General features: G+C 48.3%; 1 protein-coding gene across 1 annotated transcript in view; it reads left to right on the plus strand.

The window, feature by feature from the left end:
* The window catches only part of LOC133346179 (triple functional domain protein-like), a 183,956-nt gene that overhangs the window by 51,244 nt on the left and 114,543 nt on the right, over window positions 1-18,169 (plus strand). Inside the window, 7 exon segments of the mRNA XM_061557661.1 lie at window positions 2,414-2,488; window positions 5,369-5,483; window positions 9,652-9,847; window positions 10,294-10,467; window positions 12,898-13,066; window positions 15,743-15,924; window positions 16,799-16,921. Of these exon segments, the coding sequence (XP_061413645.1) occupies window positions 2,414-2,488; window positions 5,369-5,483; window positions 9,652-9,847; window positions 10,294-10,467; window positions 12,898-13,066; window positions 15,743-15,924; window positions 16,799-16,921 (1,034 nt within the window).

The raw sequence follows: 18,169 nt of genomic DNA on the forward strand, positions 1-18,169 counted from the left end.
GACATAGACTGCAGCAGTTTCCCAGTAGGGAGCGCTGTTGCTGCGCATAATTCAAATTTAATAATTTGCAGGTAATTTTTCAAATTTTGGCAAATGTTGAACCACGACGCCGGTACACACTGGCCCACTCTTTACATGTGACATCACACTGGACCTTGAGTGTAAACTCACAAGCAGCCGACGTCTCATTTGGAGTGAATTGCACCCACGGGTAATAACTGGGGTGACCTTCCCTATCTGAACGCCGAACCCTCTGCAATAAGCGATAACTGTGCCTACCGTGGAGTCATGCCGCCACCCTGCTCGGTTGCGTGGGCGTTTGTGCCTCTCCCTGCGCCGCTAACCTGTAACACCTGTGTAGACTGCGCCGCACTGGCGTGTCATTATCTAGCCGCAGATAGGTCCTATTTCAAAGCAATTGTCATGAAAAAAAATGAAGTCTCAAACTGTAATATTTTTTTGACGGAAAGTAATTCCAGTTTCTGTTTCGTTTTGGGATTTCTTTTAAATCATATTTTTTCAATTGTAGGTAACAGAGCCAGCTTACTGCTTTTCAGTTCATGGTCATTTCAGTATCGGATTTAATGCGAGTAACAATGCACACATGTTGGGGTTAACCAGCGGAGTCAATGCGAGCGCCACGACACACCGCACGTAATTCACTTTGCCGTGTAGGGCAATCTGTAAAACACCCGAGCTGACGGGTGTTGCTGCTGAGTGGCACCCACAGTATTACAAGGACCACGTTACGCCGGGCTGCGCCGGTAGCCGTTTTGCAGCCTTGGTAGAGAGAGAGAGAGCGAGCGAGCGAGCGAAAGCGGCTTGTGTCACAAACTCGGTGTCCTCAGGTCCTGGAGAAGCTCCCAGCGCATGGAGCGAAACTTTGGACAATACACTGAATAACACGCGGTAAACCGGTTAGATTACCGCAGACAAAGGCAAGAGCCTCTGCATCACGACGAGCCTGCAGGGCAGAGGGCGTGCGGCCAGGCGCGAACGAGAAACCCTTCATCTCGGGGCCCCGGGGGCGACGGTGCAGCAGCGCTGTCCTGCGGCGTCTGCGGAGAGAGAGGAGGGTCGCAGTCGGAGGAAAGTGAGGACGGAGGGCAGGCGAGGGATGAAGGGAGAAGGGGAGGGCGGCCAGTGCTCCAGATCAGAGTAGGGGAAACGATGTGTCTGGTCGCGGCAGGGCGGCTTGTTTGGATCAAACGGTAGCGCTGGCCCCGCTGGTTGCGTGCAGCCGTGCGCGCACAAAGTGTCCGCACACGTGCGGGGCAAAACCTCCAAATGGGTGTCTGGAGCCTGCAGTAAATATGCCGTGGGATATCCGGACAAGGCGAGCGCTTGGCAGGTTTTTTTGTATTTTCCTAACGGCTTTTTTAAAAAATATAACGAATGTTTTACAGAATCTGTACTAAAAAAGAAATGCAGTGAGTAACACGAGTTTTTCATGGAATACGTTGGCTCGTAAACCACGAAGGAGTCATGGACTGTTATGAACTGCCAGTCCCCATTGTCTGCCAGATGCAAAGGTTGGTTTAGAGTGGAGTTGAACTCGTTTGCCTTGTTAGACGTTAAGTTGGTTTCTAACGGCTGTAACATAATATATTTTGTGGGGTGTCTAAACGTTCGGATTGGTGACAAATGCCGTGCACTGTCTTACAGCAGGCATTTTGGGCTCCTCACAATTTACGGCTTTCTTGTTCACAAATAGTGACCTAATTTCTGTTGGAATAAATAATGTTAGAGAATACGGAAATATGGAACAAAGGGCATTGGGGTCCTTGTTTGAGAAATTATGCCCTGTAGGAACTGCCAGTGACAGCACTAAGTGCTTTCAGCCCCAAAAACATCACCCCACCAATATCAGTTTTCGATCAATTAACTCATTTTACCTGCTCTCTAGAGATCAGGCTGCTGTCAGCAGGTAGCAATTTCCACGTTCTTCAACCCCTTATTTGGATTCGGTTTTTTGTGGCCATGATGTGGCCATTTACCCTGAGCCACATGTGTTTATCCTGTGTGTGTAGACAAAGTTCCCCCCTATAGCCTCTTACAGGCTGTGGTGGAAAGTGCTGTTAGCAAGGCCCAATGAAGGCCGGCACTGCACAGGAGTGGGTCGTGTGACAAACACCACATGTGGCCACCTTTGTCTCTCCACCACGTATGTTTACACATCACACCAGGCACTCACTTAATGCTGAGTCAACCTAGGGGAGGCTCAGGACTGGTTCGTATATTCACCACGGTAGCAATCGAGCTTGGGTTGCTGGGTCTCGTAGCAGAGTGGGCTACCAACTGAGCAACCACTCCCCACTGTTTAGTTGCTCATGAACAGTGCTTTTTTTCCCTGACAGTCTGTATGGCTATACAGGGGGAGGCCTTATCTTTGTCTTTGTATGCTGTGTTTCAGGGTATCGCAAGACAGATGGACTGAAGGCAGCTGATCTGCTGCCCATTCTCAAGGAGAAGGTGGCATATGTGTCCGGTGTGTACATTGGTATTTAAACATTTAGATTTTCTGAATGTTTTATATGATTGAAAAAGTGTCGGAGAACGAATAGGTATACTGTTGGGGTGTGTTCCTGGTTTTCAATTTAATTGGAAAATCGGGCCGAGATTCAACATTTTGGATGATTCTATATTTTTGTTGGTCTCGGATTGATTTTAAAACCGGAAGTGAAGTCACTTTCTTAAAGTGCTGGCTTCCATCATGTTTATCACGTGGCATTGGGTGACCTCACTGTTGTCAATATGAAGATGTTACACATGAGCACGTAATGGAAATCCTCAGGAATTCTAAAAAGAATCCAAAGTTGTTCTTAAAAACGCTTCTCTCATACATTATGCTGATTATTACTGTGAGTGTATCAACCGCAATAATAGGCATCATCTGCTTCGCAGTGGACGTGAAAGATCTCGTGATGTCTTTCTCAAGAATAGGCCGCAGTTTGCCGGCGTCACGGTCCAAATTGATCAAAATATGAAAATTGCACCCGAAAATTACTCAACTGGAGTATAGATAGCAAAAGCTGTGCACAATCCTCCTGAAAAAGCAATCGCACTCTTGTGAGGCTTTCCTGGGAAAACAAGCGTAGTAGAAATAATAATAGAGGCTTTGACGGCTCAGAGACTGACATGTAAGGCATGTAACAGTATGTCAGATCATTATTTAAAAGAAAATGTTCAAGAATAGAATCGCATCGCAAATCTCCAAGAGGGTGAACCTCTGTTCGCCCATGGCATATTGAGTAACCATTGTGTAAGAATGCACTAAATTTATTCCTTTGGTTATTACATATAAATCACTCTATAATAATGTATAATTAATATAATAAGATGTCACTAATAATGTCACTCCACTGCCGGATGAAGGCCTTGCCATGCTATGTCAGTCGTTTGGGTTATTTGACCATACTTCACCACGCTGGTCAGTGCGCGATGGTAAAGAGGGGGCCCAGGACCAGTTTAGATATCACTCGCCACTGACATTGCCCGTGGCTGGGAATCGAACTCGGGTTGGTGGGTTCATAGTTCATTGTGCTCATGGCTACGCAACCTCTCCCGCAACTCGTGTTAGTAAGCGAGTTTTTATGGTTTCGCTTTAGTCGCTAATGACTGCACAAACGCCCCATCGTAATAACTTTGTGTACAATTAATTCAGCACGCTCAGTTCGCGCATTAAACACCATGTCGGATACGGCATAAATCGCATGGGGATGGCTAGACTGTGCCATTTAATGGATGCTTTAACGATGCCATCTGAATGGTCTGTTGGATGATGTCCTGCGGTCCATCCTACCACGCGTTTCCCTCGTCAGATGTTTCACTCTGCTGTCAGAAGAGTGTACCAGATGTAGCGGGTTTTCGCCACGTAGCGTAATGTGTCATTGTTGCTATATACTTTTCTGTAGTTGGGAGAGAGAAAAACTTCATAGGCAAGGAAATATGCTGGTATCTCTACCCTATTCCCATTCCCCTTTATCCCCACGTGTGAAAAAGTGAGGCTTGGATAGCGAGCCTCGTTTGCGAAAGCGCTATTAGGGTTGCCGGTGGCGAAGGGGACTTAATAAAGCACGGTTTAAGAAAGAAACTCGAAGGCCCGCTAAAGGGGAGTGGTCGTCTATCACTGGGTGCATTTATTCGTGCGTGCGGGTGGTCCGATTCAGCTTGTGAAATGCGCGTGCGGGACGATGCACTGCGCGTTTTGCTTCCTGCAATTAAGGTTGGCATTGCCAGCCGGACGTCTACTGTGCCAGGCGTAGAGCGGCTTCCAAGGCGGCGTGCAAATTGTTAATCAATCGGCAATTAAGTGTAATCGCTTGGAGATGCCGTTACTGCTCGGGCTAAGTTCTTCCTGCGCTCGCTTGTTGAATTCCACGCTTGTGCTGCTGCTGCTGCAGTTAGCTGTGGCATATGCGTCTTTGATGTGATGCATTCTACAGATCATTACATTTTGTATTTGGCCCGAATCGACATGGTACTCTAAGGCACCGTTGTGCAGTGTTATGGGAATCTTGCTGAAGAAATATTGCCATATTCTCACCCTGTAAATACAGCGCTGTACTCCCACAAGCAAAGCCACGTCAATGGCGCCCCAGAATAAAGGCCGTAACATAAAAAAAAATGTTATTATTACAAATAAACCGAAAGCGGTGGCGCTCGGTTCTTTTGGCCGTGCCGAGTCAGAAGCATATATTCCACGTTACTGTGGCAGAGGCAGGCGTAAGACAACCACTGTTCAATTTCGATTTAAAGCTTTCGTGACTGCAGGGATTCCTCTTCTTTTGTTTCTTTCGGTAAAGTCACGTAGAAGGAAAATAATAAAATAATAAAAATAAAACATAATAAAATAATTCTCACAACGTTTCGGCCACAATGCAAGCAGCCGAGGACGGCTGCTTGTTCACTTCACACTAAGTTATACAGCCTCGATAGACAGCACACATTTTACCCAACCTGCATAGTTGATGACGGACTGGCTGCAGGAGGACACTTCACTCACCGTTGTAGTTTTGCCAGTTGAAATCCTCGTTGGGGGTTTACTCAGGCAATTAATAACTCTCTGTGGTTGTTCAAACAAGTCACAAGAAAGTTCTTGTATGGTAAAGACTTGTCCCTGCCATAGAAATGTAGAATATTCACTGCAGACTCAATATTCACCAGCAAAGATGAGCTTTGTCCCATGCCTGTTTGAGAAGGGACACATTTTACCTTCATGACATTGATTGTCATTAAGATACTTTTCGGTCATTCCCTCTTTCGAGATAGCAGGTATTCCTTCGCCAGAGGTAAATCTGTGCGGGCGCAGAGCTGCGAGCGATGAGACTGGAGCCGCCCTTGTGCGTTGGTCGGTCGTGGCGAGCAGGTGGGCGTGACAGGCGCGGCGGACCCATCCTCACCTTTCCCGCGCGCAGCAACCACGACAGAATAAAGCAGGAGGACCTGCGCAGACTCATCACCTACCTGGCCAGTGTACCCTGGTGAGCACGCACACTCAAACGAGGGGGCGACGCGCACCCCGATTGTAGATCCAGCACTCGCGAATTCACTCCAGTCACGCGCTCACCGGCGGTCAGTTGCCTCCTTATCACTCTTCTATCGCTTACACCATGGTTACCGCTCCTGTGGACTTCACGCATTGATTCCTCCACCCTTGTTGAAGATTTGGCCTCCTGGACACTGACTGTTTTTACACGCTTCTTATGTTGTCGTTGTTGTATCCTCAAATCTTGTAACTCAATTTTAACCCACTTCCCAATGTGGTATCGACTGCAAACTTGGTATACTTATGTCATACTGATGACAATACTATATTCTATAATAAAAAATAGAAAACATATCTTTTAAAACATTCTTTTTTATATGTTATGTTTCGGCTTGGCTCTAATTGTCCATGGTAAACCGACGTTGGCTGTAAATGACCACGGTCCCTTACGTTATGGCAAGCTTCGGGGCCACTTCCTGGAGTCGTGCAGTTCTTCCATTACTAGTTCGGTACATTTCATTAAAGCGTGTTTTTAAAAAAGTTTTTAAATATAACTTATTGTCTTATCCAGTCAGTGTTCATCTACCACACTGCAGGTCATAACACTTTGGACCTCCGATTATCATGATTCAACATTCATACATACAACACTTATCTCTCTGCTTCTTGCCTCGCACTGCTCTACTTTAGAATTCCCTGCCTTAGTCTCATTTTCAAAGCTCTAGGAACAATAATAACCTTTCACAGTTCAAGAAACTTGTGACACACTCTTATCAATTAAAACTTGACAGTGCTATTTGTTGCTGGACGCTTGACGTGTTGAGCGTTTCCATCTCTGCGCTGAGAGCAGCGCTGTTATTCAATGGAATACAAACGCACAATTGCGCGCGATTTTGCGCGTTCACGTGCTAGTACGGTGATGTTGTTTCACTTTTTGGATGTTCGTTCACACACGTGCTCCATTGGCCAGTCTTTCATCTTTCAGCCGCAAATGCACTCTGAGGCACGCACGCACGTGATTTCTGCAGGTATCGCTGGTCTTTGATGGGAGATTCCCATGTTAAAATTCAACATTCATATGAATGGTATTCCAAGAGTGATTATACCATGGAAGAGTCATCCAATTTTATTTCATTCTGGTGCAATTTTATTGTAATTCTAGGTTGGTTTAGCTTCAGGATACGCTTCGCCTGGTTGAACATTGTCAATTCCAGCCAACCATAACAGTGAGTCCAGGTGGTCACAATTGCCATTTAATTATATTTCCTATGCCTAGAGTGCTGCATTTGCGCTCTTCTACCCTGAGTTTCGGTATGGCAATCAGGCAAGGAGGGAGGGCCTGTGCTTGTGGGGCCTGGGCAGCCTCGTGGGAGCTAGCCTATGCACAGCCAATGTACACGAAGCAGCTATGTGCATAGCCTTGGCTACATGTACACATAGGTGCCCCGTGTATATGCTTGGCGAAACACTTCTTCTTTGTACTGCCTGGGCATGGCGGTTCCATTCAACCCGGTTGTACATTGATGCGGCCTCCACGAGGCTAGGCCGTCCAGGCCCCAAGGGCCCTCCCGTCTCGCCTGAACGCCATGCAGGAATTGTGGTTGAATTCCGCCAATTCTCCTCGCACAGCATCGACCGTACATCGCAACGGTAATGACCGTGTAATACATTTCAATGACAATTCCGTGGTGATGCTGGGCAGCTGGAGTCAGGGTCGATATCAGCCGACCGGTATCTCCATTGAAACTTTTTACAAAGGCATTTTAATGGAAATTCCCCCGAGGTCGGTCAGACTGCATTGGGGTGGGGTGACCTCCCCTTCCCCTTCTTGGCTGAACGCCACACCAGGCTGCAACACAGCCAGTCTGGTCCTGCCGCGAGATTCCACAAACTTTCATAGGAATCGAATTTGATTATGACGATGGAAACGCCGCTCCAGGCTTTGGAATCATGAGAATTCGCCCGGCTCTCTCGCGCAAGCATGAGGAGGGGGTGCGAGTGCTGGCTCGGGCGTGGTGGTGCACTCGGAGATCCACGTGGGTTAGTCGCAATATACATGTCATGTGTGCCATAAAAGCACCACACTCCGAAGCAGAATGCTCCTGTAAAACGAGCCTATTTCTGGTCAAAACATATTTATGATTATTGCAATTAATTAACATTTGAAGACCCACTTCCTACTTGCCGTGCTAGCCGTTGTGCGTTGCTGCTGCGTTCTTGCGCACATTTCCACGCGAGTGCTAACAGGGGCGGCTTCCTCTGCACTGCCGCTACCCTTGCTCGAAGGGCAGAGGATCCCAAGCACAGCATGCCTAGTGGGCAGCTTCCTCCCCCCGCCTCACTGCTTGCTGTTATTTTGATAGTTTTTCCCTGCACAAAACAAACAAACATGATGCTCTGATGCACACAAGCTCATTACACATTACATCACGTCTACTTAATTGCAGGCCTTCATAAATAGTGTAATTAAGTGCCATTTTTCAAAATTACGATCTAATATTTATTGAGGGCATTCTATTATACACAAGATACATTTTCAGTTAGCCGTATATTGACAAGCATAAGGCTACTCGTACCCTGGTTGTGTTTTTTTTTGCTCATACAAATGAGAGGTGTTTATTTATTTATTAATGTTGTACCCAGGTGCTTTGTCTGTGGGTTAGACGGACCGATAAAAGGCGGGCATTTAGACGCGCAGGATGCGGAACCGCAGCTTCCAGCTGTAATGGGTTGGCTCTGAAATATGCATGAGTGTGATGGGAAGCTTATAGCTGCAGGGATTTACAGCGGCGTGGCAGGCGGCAGTGGGAGGCACGCCGTGGCCTGGGTGGTGGAGGCTGGGTTGCAGAGGGGAGTCTGCAGAATGATGGTGGTCAGTTGTCATGGGTCGGTAAGTGAACCCGTGCTGTATACTTTACATCCGTTTTTGGATGGCTATGCTTATGTCAGAGGGAAAAAAAGGTTAACAGTGTTTGGGGATGGCTTGCGAATTTGGTTGAATTGAGTTACATAATGCCATTCATTCCAGTTTTTGGTTTTAGTGTCTTTAGCTTTGGCGATGCCAGCCACCCGACAGTTCCGGGATTCATTGCCGACACAAGGCGATGATGTGGCTGTATGGAGGTCACTTGGAGTGGTAAAACGTCTGGGTGGAAGTCAGGGGTAACTATTCGAAGGTTAGCGGTTGGAGATGATAAAGGGCCTTAGAATTGTCTCTTGCATACTATTTGCTCGAAGCACTTTAAACAGCACGTTTAAGTCTCTAGGGGTGCGAACTTGAGTGCTCGATTTTGTGTTGTTATTTCAGTGTTATCACGTGCAAGTGTATCACCACCAGATGTTGTGTTAGCCTGGGCGGATGAGTAGAAGAGGTACGTGTTTGTGAGGCTTTATATGAGCCATTTGGTTTTTCAAAGCACTTGGAAAAAATGGAGATGTCATTGGAAAATCAATGGTTGTGAAAAATGTAAAAAAAACATGTCAGTACAGTACAGTATAGCACTCTACAAAAAGCAATCTTGATTAACAGATTTTGAGATAATGGCATTTCTCGTAATTTTCACCGGGGTTGAATCAAAATTGTAGTCCGGTACAGTGCTGAGATCAGGAATGGGGGGGGCCAGTGAGTGACATCTGAGCTTTCATCCTGGATTCACCATCTCGCCAAACAATGGCGTGGTATCATCAAAACTAGAAAGAGGCTGCAGTGGCACAGCTTCAAGGTGCCCTGACCGTTCACAATTAGTAAAGGGATTCTAGAACCCTGTGCCACAGATCCAAGACACCCTAACCAGCGCTCTCCATCAGAGCTCATTTGAGCAGGAGTCTGGCTCCGGCCTCCAAGCAACAAAGGGGTCGGGTTCCACATTATGTCGTCATGATCATCATTCGCCATGATCAGTTCACTGCTGGATGAAGGCCTCCCCAAGTCGCCACCTCCCGCCCACGAGTTTGTGATGCGACAATCCGCTCGGCGCCTGCACGCGTGCTGGTTTCATTGCTACGTCACCAGAGTCGCGTCCTATTTTGTCTTTTCCTCGTTCATGTGGCACGTTATGATGATGGGTCCCGGCCGCCCAATTTTTGCCGTTGGTTGTCGATGACGATAATGATGACGACGACGATGATGACGTAGTTGTGTGCGCACGGTGGTGGCGCTCCAGCAGTGAGGAGAGTGCCAAGAAGGGCTTCACGGTGGTGATAGACATGCGTGGCTCCAAGTGGGACTCCATCAAGCCACTGCTCAAGACGCTCCAGGAGTCCTTCCCGGCGAGCATCCACGTGGCGCTTATCATCAAACCCGACAACTTCTGGCAGAAGCAGAAGACCAACTTTGGTTCCTCAAAGTTTGAGTTCGAGGTGAGGAATTCTGACTCGTGGTCCGCAGAGCAAGGTGTGTGTCGGACATTGTCCAAGGAACTCTTAGCACGGCTAAGGAGAAGAGTCGAGAGAATTGGATCTTACAGAGAATGTTAGTGTAGTCTATACGGTTATAGCACAAGGAATTAAAAGATGGGATTAAGGGTTATAGCTTGGATAAGGCTTTCGTTTTTCGGCTCGGTCTTCAGGTATAACGGTAGGGTTTTTTGTTCGCGATAGGTATAGCATTTGAGGTTGAAGTTAGCTGTAAGTCGTAGTGGTTGGGTTGAAGTAGTATTTAAGTTAGAATTAGCGTTCGTTATTAATGTTTGCATACGTGATGTATTGATGTTAAAATGTTCAGAATCATTTGACGTCAGCCTGTGTGTTTCCGTTAGTTGCCCATGGGCTAAATGTTCATCGTTTGGGTGCATTGTGGCTGCCAGACCTCGCTGGTGTCTATCGAGGGCTTGTGCCGCCTGGTGGACCCGAGCCAGCTGACGGCCGAGCTGGACGGCTCCTTCCCCTACGAGCACGAGGAGTGGCTCTCCCTGCGGCTGGCGCTCGAGGAGTTTGTGACGGCCGCATCGCACCTCCTCTCCCGCCTGGAGGAGCTGCAGGTGAGTTGCGGGCACGCCTCGTGGACGGCTCGCGGGGGTTCGTGCCGTCGTTAGAGGGTGCATCGTACGGCGGTCGTGTAGCGCTCGGCGCTCTGCACTGCGAATCCGGCGACCCGAGTACGATTCCCGCTTATGGCCACCAACACCAGTGACGATTATATGAACCGCTCATGGGCCTCCCCTAGGTCGGCTCGGCCTCAAATGAGTAACCGGTGTGGTGTGTAAACATCGCCACTGGAGAGACAAAGGCTGCCGGGCGTGGTGTTGTCCACCCACCCCCTCGTGTGCCGTGCCGGCCTTCATAGGTGCTCGCCAACAGCACTTGCCCCTAACGGCTATGCGGGGGATTTTTGTCTATGCAGCCCGGTCTATAGCCTTGGCGTGGTTTCTCTTACGGTGCATGGCTCCTCGTGGAGGCGACCGATAGACGCTCCTCCACAGTCTGCGTTTCGCCGCGGTCACGCGCATCTCAGTGTCGTTCGAGTAGACCTGCTTGATGGTTGGGAGCGCACGGCAACATCATTGTTGTTATGATCGTGGTTATTTCTATTGTTATCATTCTTTTTACATACAAATTTGTGTGCTCATCATAATTATCATCATCATCACCATTTATCAACATCCAATCCAATTACTAATGTTGTAATTTAAATGTTTCACTCGTAATATAAATTATCCTTTCTTTGACACATTTATTCCCATCTCACTGGAATACCCACTATGTCACCGGGAGAGATGGCAATGACGTGGGGGGAGACCTTAATCCAGCAGTGGATAGATCATAGCTGCTGATAATGATGATGATGATAAAGAATCTAAAATGAATCATGTTTATCTTCAAACATTGGCCTCTGCTGCTCCATTCATGTCCAGTGCTAATCCATTCCGAAGCTGGTGGGAATGCTTCCGAGCAGCAGCATTTGACCAGCAGACCGTAACGTCTTGCTCGGTTGATGCTATAATTGTGCGTGTCGCACGCTTTGTGCGTCGCATGCAGCCACGCACGCCCTTGTGTTTTCGGGTTGTTTTCGCGAAATGTCTGACACCGAAACAACGCGGGCAGTCACGTCGGGAGAAATATTTTCTAACGTCGTTCACGAATTGCATCAGAATGCAATTAATAGCACGGTGTCTGAAGACAATCTCACAAAGTCATCTGACGTGCAGCACTTGGAAGGGAAATGAGCCACCGTTTTTTTAACGTAGTTCATATGGTTTTTTGTACTCAAATTACTTCACCTGGATTCGCTTTTCGAGAACGGAAAACATCCCGCGTTGCAGGGGCGTCCGACATATCAATTGACGCGCGCACTCGGCAAAAAAACTCATTGTGGACACGTGCATAGACGTTTAAAATCTGTAGCTCGGACGAATTCTGGTCGACGGGCATCACGCCCAAATTGTCACCCTCACAGGGTTATACCTCGTAAATGAAACTGAACTGAAGTATTGTGGTTAATGCAGACATGATTCCTTGTAAAATGTTTCGGTTTGGTGTTAACCGTTGCACCGCTGGCGGCGTGCGCTCCGTTGTCGCCTCGCAGCAGCAGCTCGCCCCCCGAAGCAATATGCTCACTGGTGCCGCGTGCGCACGACCAGTTGCGCGGAGCGCCGCTCCCGTCCTCTCGCGTTAACGGCACCTCCCTCCCCCAACCCTCCCCCCCCCCCCCCCGTCGTTCGAGACGCGGCGCCGTAATGCGTCGACGTCGTTCGCCGTGACGCAATACGGTCGGACCTGTGACCCCTGCAACCACTTCGTCTGCCCCAGTTGGTCCTCCCGGCACGGCTCTAATTAAGCTTTGCGAAACTCGTGATTGGTTAAGTTGATTTTTTTTGTTGGCTAAAGAAACCAAACTGGATTATAAATAGAAACTATCGTATACCTATAATTCACACAACTTAAATTGTGATTTCCGTATGTAAAAATGTATTGCAGATAGTCTATTGGTAACTAGAAATAAGATGAGGGTTGTCGTTTTGTTGGTGGTAACGGTGTTGATAATGGTGCGACAATCCATTGTTTATGAGTAGTGCTGGTGATGGCATTAATGGTGACGTTACTAGTCGTGTTGGTGGTGCTTCTGGTATGTGGCAATGTGGGTTTTTTTTTGCTAGTGGCATTGGTGTTGATTGCAAGTTTTTCAGTGTTGCTATCAAACTTGCATAGGTATAGTGTATGCGAGTGTTGTTAGAGCTCTCGTTGTGGATGATGGTGTGCACGCCTGGGTTGGCAGTGTCGTCGGCTATCTTGATGTTGGCGGTGTTGACAGTGTTGCTGGTGTTGGCGGTGGCGGTGTTGACGGTTTTATTGGTAGTGACGTTGCCGGTGGTGCTGGTCGTGTCGGTGCCATCGATGGCATTTGCTTTGCCATTGTTGGCCGTGTTGTGGGTGGTTGACGGGCACTTGCGTTGGTCGCTGCGCGCCCACAGGAGCTGCTGTCGCGCCGAGACTTCCCGCTGGACCTGGAAGGGGCTCGCCGGCTCATCGAGGAGCACGCGCAGCTGAAGCGCCGCGTGCTGCGCGCGCCCATCGAGGAGCTCGACCGCGAGGGGCAGGCGCTGCTGCAGCGCATCCAGGGCAGCGCCGGCAACGCGGGCGGCAAGTGGCGCCACCAACAACAACATCCTTGCATTTTTTACGGCTCACAGTGTCCCGATGTGATCACACGTGTTGAACTTCTTTCGCACCGTATGCAGCCAGCCGTGCTGATCGGAGGTGCATACACGAACACATCCCAACATGATCACACTCGCCAGTACACACCTCGACACCTCCTAACATGATCGTACAAAGACAGATTCCCTGTAGATGATTGTCACTGGCGGTGGCCGTGAGTGGGAATCGAACTCGGGCTGCACCCTAACATCCACACCTGCCATCTTAATACACCCATTAAATATTCCTGCACACCCATACTCGCCTTTAGAAACTCGGTGTGTGATGTTTCATCGATAAAAACAAATGCATTCTCACGTTCACAAAGCATGCATGATGCACGTGACAATACATTAACGTCAATGTATGCAAATGTGTGCATTTTATGTACAAATTACATGCAAATGTTACATTTAGGATCAATGAATCAGACTACAAACGAGACCGCACAAATGAGAAGCTATGTAATTGAGGCACGAAAAAAATAATAGATGAAAGGATTGACTCTTCAATGGATCTAAACTAAATTATAAATGAAATTGTTTTATTTTACCAGTTAAGAGCCACAGAGCTATAAAGTTATTTTTCAGCAGCGACCTGGCCACAATGACAGCCCAACAAAGTGGCTTATCACGTGGAAATTTATTGCAGCCAAAACCTATGAACGCACGTTGAATATAAATGTGGAGAGGACCCGGGGAAAAATCCACACGACCACGGAGGACATACTCCAAATATACAACAGGCGTCAAGGTCAAGGTCGAACCCACGACATCCTGTATACCAGGCGAGGTGGTTAACATGATCAACAACCTACACATCCGTGACAATTCACGGGACCGCAGGTGGGATGAGCTGCCACGTACTGCTTCTCACCGATGCCTCCCTCCCACACCCATCCCCACTACCCCCTGAGTTACCCTGTGACTACACGACCCCCGTGGGCTTGACAACTCGTTGCGCCCTGCTCTCTCCTCCGCACGTCAAAGCGGTCTTGCGTACCCCTGGCCAAACTCTCAATACGAGAGCGGAGAAAATGCACGTGGGCTTCGTCGATGTGCCAAATGGTTGGGGTTGAAATGATTAATGAGCGATTTGCGAGTGATTTCGCCTTCACATTGCGAAAGTTGACACTTACTTTCGGGAGTGTTAATTTCGTTGGAATTGTGTTACGTAATGGGGGGGGTGTGCAGTGTGCGAGCGATTGACTTGTGAGGGCGGTAATCGCTTGTGTCGTGGGTTTTTCATTTATAGTTCCCCCTTTCTACGATTCTGACATTATTTTAATGAAATGACGCATCGGCTTGTTCGATGCACGGTTGACAGCTTGTAAATTAAGATGTTAGTGCATCTATTTGTGTCTGGTTAAATTTATTTCCCTTGGATGAATGTGACAGCAGGTCGATTTTAATTCCTCCCTTGTCGGAAGAGCCGGACGAAGGAAAGACTGATCGCTGTCAAACTTTAATAATTAAAATTTGTCGGGAACTCTCAAATGCTGGATTTTGGCCCGAATGCAAGTGCACAGAGGCTTTCTTTTGCAAACTATAGGACAGGAGCTTTAATGTCGATCAGATAGCTCACTTTAGAAATCCCCCACGCATCATCACCTGACATCTGTGAGAATACAAACCGCCAACGGCCTGCAGACCGACTCAACCCTAACCACCAGTCTGCTCTTCCGCCTTGCAGCCAAACAGCACATTCCCTGCTCAGTACGTAAACAGACGGACATGAATACATGAGCGTGTAAATTATGGTATGAACCCCTCGGCACTCCGCACCCAATCTTCCCCTCGCCTGTTTAAGCTCAACACTCACCTCCTGTCCGTTACTTTTGGTTAGCCTCCCACTGCTTCCGTTGACTCTACTTTGTCATCTTAAAAACCCGTTGTAATATTTAAACTCACCCTCCAATATGCAATTGAGATTTAATTGATAAATCTTAGTGGTGCACGTGTTTTTGTCGACTTGGTTTTACAGCGTTTTGAAGTGCACGTGCATATAGATGCGCTCTGCTTATGCGTACTTACCCAGGCTGTGTGACTCATCGGAATGTAACTTTTCGCGCATCCAAGCATTTTTGTGAATTTGTTGCAAGCCAAGCACCCTGGGGCTGTCCATTCTGTGCTTGAAGCTTCGTTCTTGAAAACAAATAACACGAAGTCACTGATGTGTGATGTATTAAAACGTTGCAGGAGTGACATCCTCATCACTGCATTGGTGCAAACTTGGCCGTAACATTATCATGTTTTCCCCACTTACAGACATTTAACCTCAGTGCTGAGTAGCCTAGGACATCGCAGCCTATTTACGTAGACAGCCTATCAGCCATGTCTCATTTTTGTTGTTTCTTCCCAAAACTGCATGGGTTTTCACAGCTGTGCTGCACAGCTCTCCGATGTGTTTTCTGGCCGCTCAGCGTGACGTCCGACGTTTCGCTCCACTTCGCCGGGAACCTCGGGGAAACTCCAGCACTTAGAGCGACGTGGCGAGCGTCGCGTCCCCCAACGGCCACGCCGCGCCACTAACCTGCGGGCCCGTTTTGGGAGAGCCCAATCCTTGGCTTTTATCGGAATTGTGAATCGCGACTCCCGCGTTTGGTGTGCCGGCGAGCAGGCGGCGGCGTGAGCGGGGAGGCGGGAGGCAACGCGGACTTCCAGAGCCTCGTGCCGCGCATCTCGGGGTTACTGGACAAGCTGCACTCGACGCGGCAGCACCTGCACCAGATGTGGCACGGGCGCAAGCTCAAGCTCGACCAGTGTTTCCAGCTGCGTCTGTTTGAGCAGGATGCTGAGAAGGTGGGTCCCCCGCGTGAAGTTCACACTAGGGGAAGTGCCACGGTGGCTAGGAGACGTCAACTACCTCGTCTGGAATGAAGAAGGTCGTGGGTTTTATTCCGACGCTGACGCCTGCTGCTGTATATTTGGACTCTGCGTGTCCTCCCCATGCGCGCGTTGATTTTTCTCCGGGTACTCCGTTTTTTCCCTCCTACATTTAGAAACGTGCGTTTAAAGTATTTGGCTGCTATAAATTTCCACATTATGAGCCACTTCGTGGAGCTATCATTTGTGGCCAGGTTGCTTCTGGAAAGAGCTACATAGCTCAGTTGGGCCTTACCTGGTCAGATCAAAAAATAGTTTAGTTTAGAAGTTTTAGATGTCTCGTCGAGAGCTGCACAGGAACAGGCCCAGAGAATGGAGGTAGGTGCCCGTGTCGTGCTTGTGATTAAGTAAAAAAAAAGTAATTTTGCACTTGGTTAGTTTTATTTCACTTCTGCCCTAATTGGCTCAGCAGGCTTGAGCCTGGTTGATACTTGGATGGGAGGCTACGAGGGAGGATTTGGCAGTACAGCAATTGATTCCTGAATATATCTGCGCGAGGTTTCTCTGGGCACTCTGGTTTCTTCCCACAAACATCTAAACGTAGGACCCTCCTTGAAAAGTTGTAATACTCAGCTAATCTTACCTGGATAAAGGGGGCATCATTTTAGTCTTTTTTCTTTTAAATAAATCAAAAGAATTGACTTTGTGCTGCGCATGTAGTAGCCGTGCTTAGTGACCGCCTTGCCGCTGTCTCCTGTTTATTGCAGGGTGTACGCGCACCGTGCGTGTGACCTTACCCATGCTGCGCGTGTACCTTTCTTCTTTTGCCACGCGGGCGCTTGCGCTGTAGATGTTCGAGTGGATCAGCCACAACAAGGCGCTGTTCCTGGAAGGATACACGGAGATCGGGCCCAGCCACCAGCAGGCTGTCGAGCTGCAGGCCCAGCATGCTCACTTCGCTCGCAACTCAATGGTCAGTTGCCCCTCGTGGGCGTAGGGTTCTCCCGCCCCCCAACGCATCTCCGCCGCGCAGTGCTCGCCAATCACTCGGCAATGGCGTCGTGCGAGTAGAAAATGTAAATTAATATAATTATCTGGCGAATTAATTTCTCTTCGGTGGTGCTGAGGGAACGTTGTTTTTCGAATGTGCCTGTCGTTACCAGTCGATAAAATGCACGCAAGTAGTAGGTGCTTTTTACACCCCCGCAATAAACACGCTTTCTGGACATTGATTGCATCTCAGCGAACAAAACGCTGTTTCCCCAAAAACACACCGACCGACGGAGCGGGACCTGTCTCGGTCATTTCAGGTTCGAGGAATTTTTGTTCCCTTACCATCGCCCCTTTCTTTAATCCATAAAATCAACTGCCCCAGTTGTGTGTTTTTTATTCCTTTACCAACGTCCATTACGGAGAATTATCCCTCCGCTGCGTTAATACCGACCGACAACAAACGCACACGACCTGGCAGGGGGTGGCTCCAGACCGGGACATCACGTGGGCTTTACCCCGGCTGACTCTTTAATGAGCTCCTATTACCAGCCCCTAGCTGGCGCTGTCCAGCTGCTGCAGCAATTCATTTAACTTCATTTATAACCATCACTGCTGGGCACGGCTCAGTGAAGTGCCAATGCCAGTTTGTAGTGGGGGTGTGGGTGGGGTGTTATTGTGCAGTAGCCTCCGAGTGGATCGCCACAGTCAAAACTCGCATTGCATGGGAGAGCCTTCGGCAGCTAAAAATTGTTCCTGAAGTCCCCTTTACATGGCTATTTCACAGAAGCCTATGTAAGCAGTTTTCTGAAATCTTATCATTCAAGTTGTCTTTTCTACAGTTGCCAATTATGAACTCCCTTTGAAAAATAAATGTGAAAATCAATGTCGTTTATTTTGATGGGTTTTAACTGGGAAAGGATGACAAAAGGACATCTGCGTGGGTTGAAGCGACATGCTCATGTAAGACGCGCAGCGCCAGTAACAAACACGTGTCGAAAATGAGAGGCTTTTATCTCGTAAACGGATAGGGAACGGCTTTTGTTGCTAATGCTGCTGATGTTGATGGTAATGATTAGGCTTTGCAGTGTGCTGGGTCACAGGTAGTGGTGGTCGGATTAGAATGTGCCAGTTCAATGGATATTGCGTTGGAGTGTTCACTTTTGGGGTTATTGGGTCAAACTGTGCAATCGTAATCATAGCTATGAGTAACAACGTACCCCTTGCTTCA

Source organism: Lethenteron reissneri, chromosome 23 (assembly GCF_015708825.2).
Source record: "Lethenteron reissneri isolate LAM-NWPU_2019-01 chromosome 23, ASM1570882v1, whole genome shotgun sequence".
NCBI classification, from domain to species: Eukaryota; Metazoa; Chordata; class Hyperoartia; order Petromyzontiformes; family Petromyzontidae; genus Lethenteron; species Lethenteron reissneri.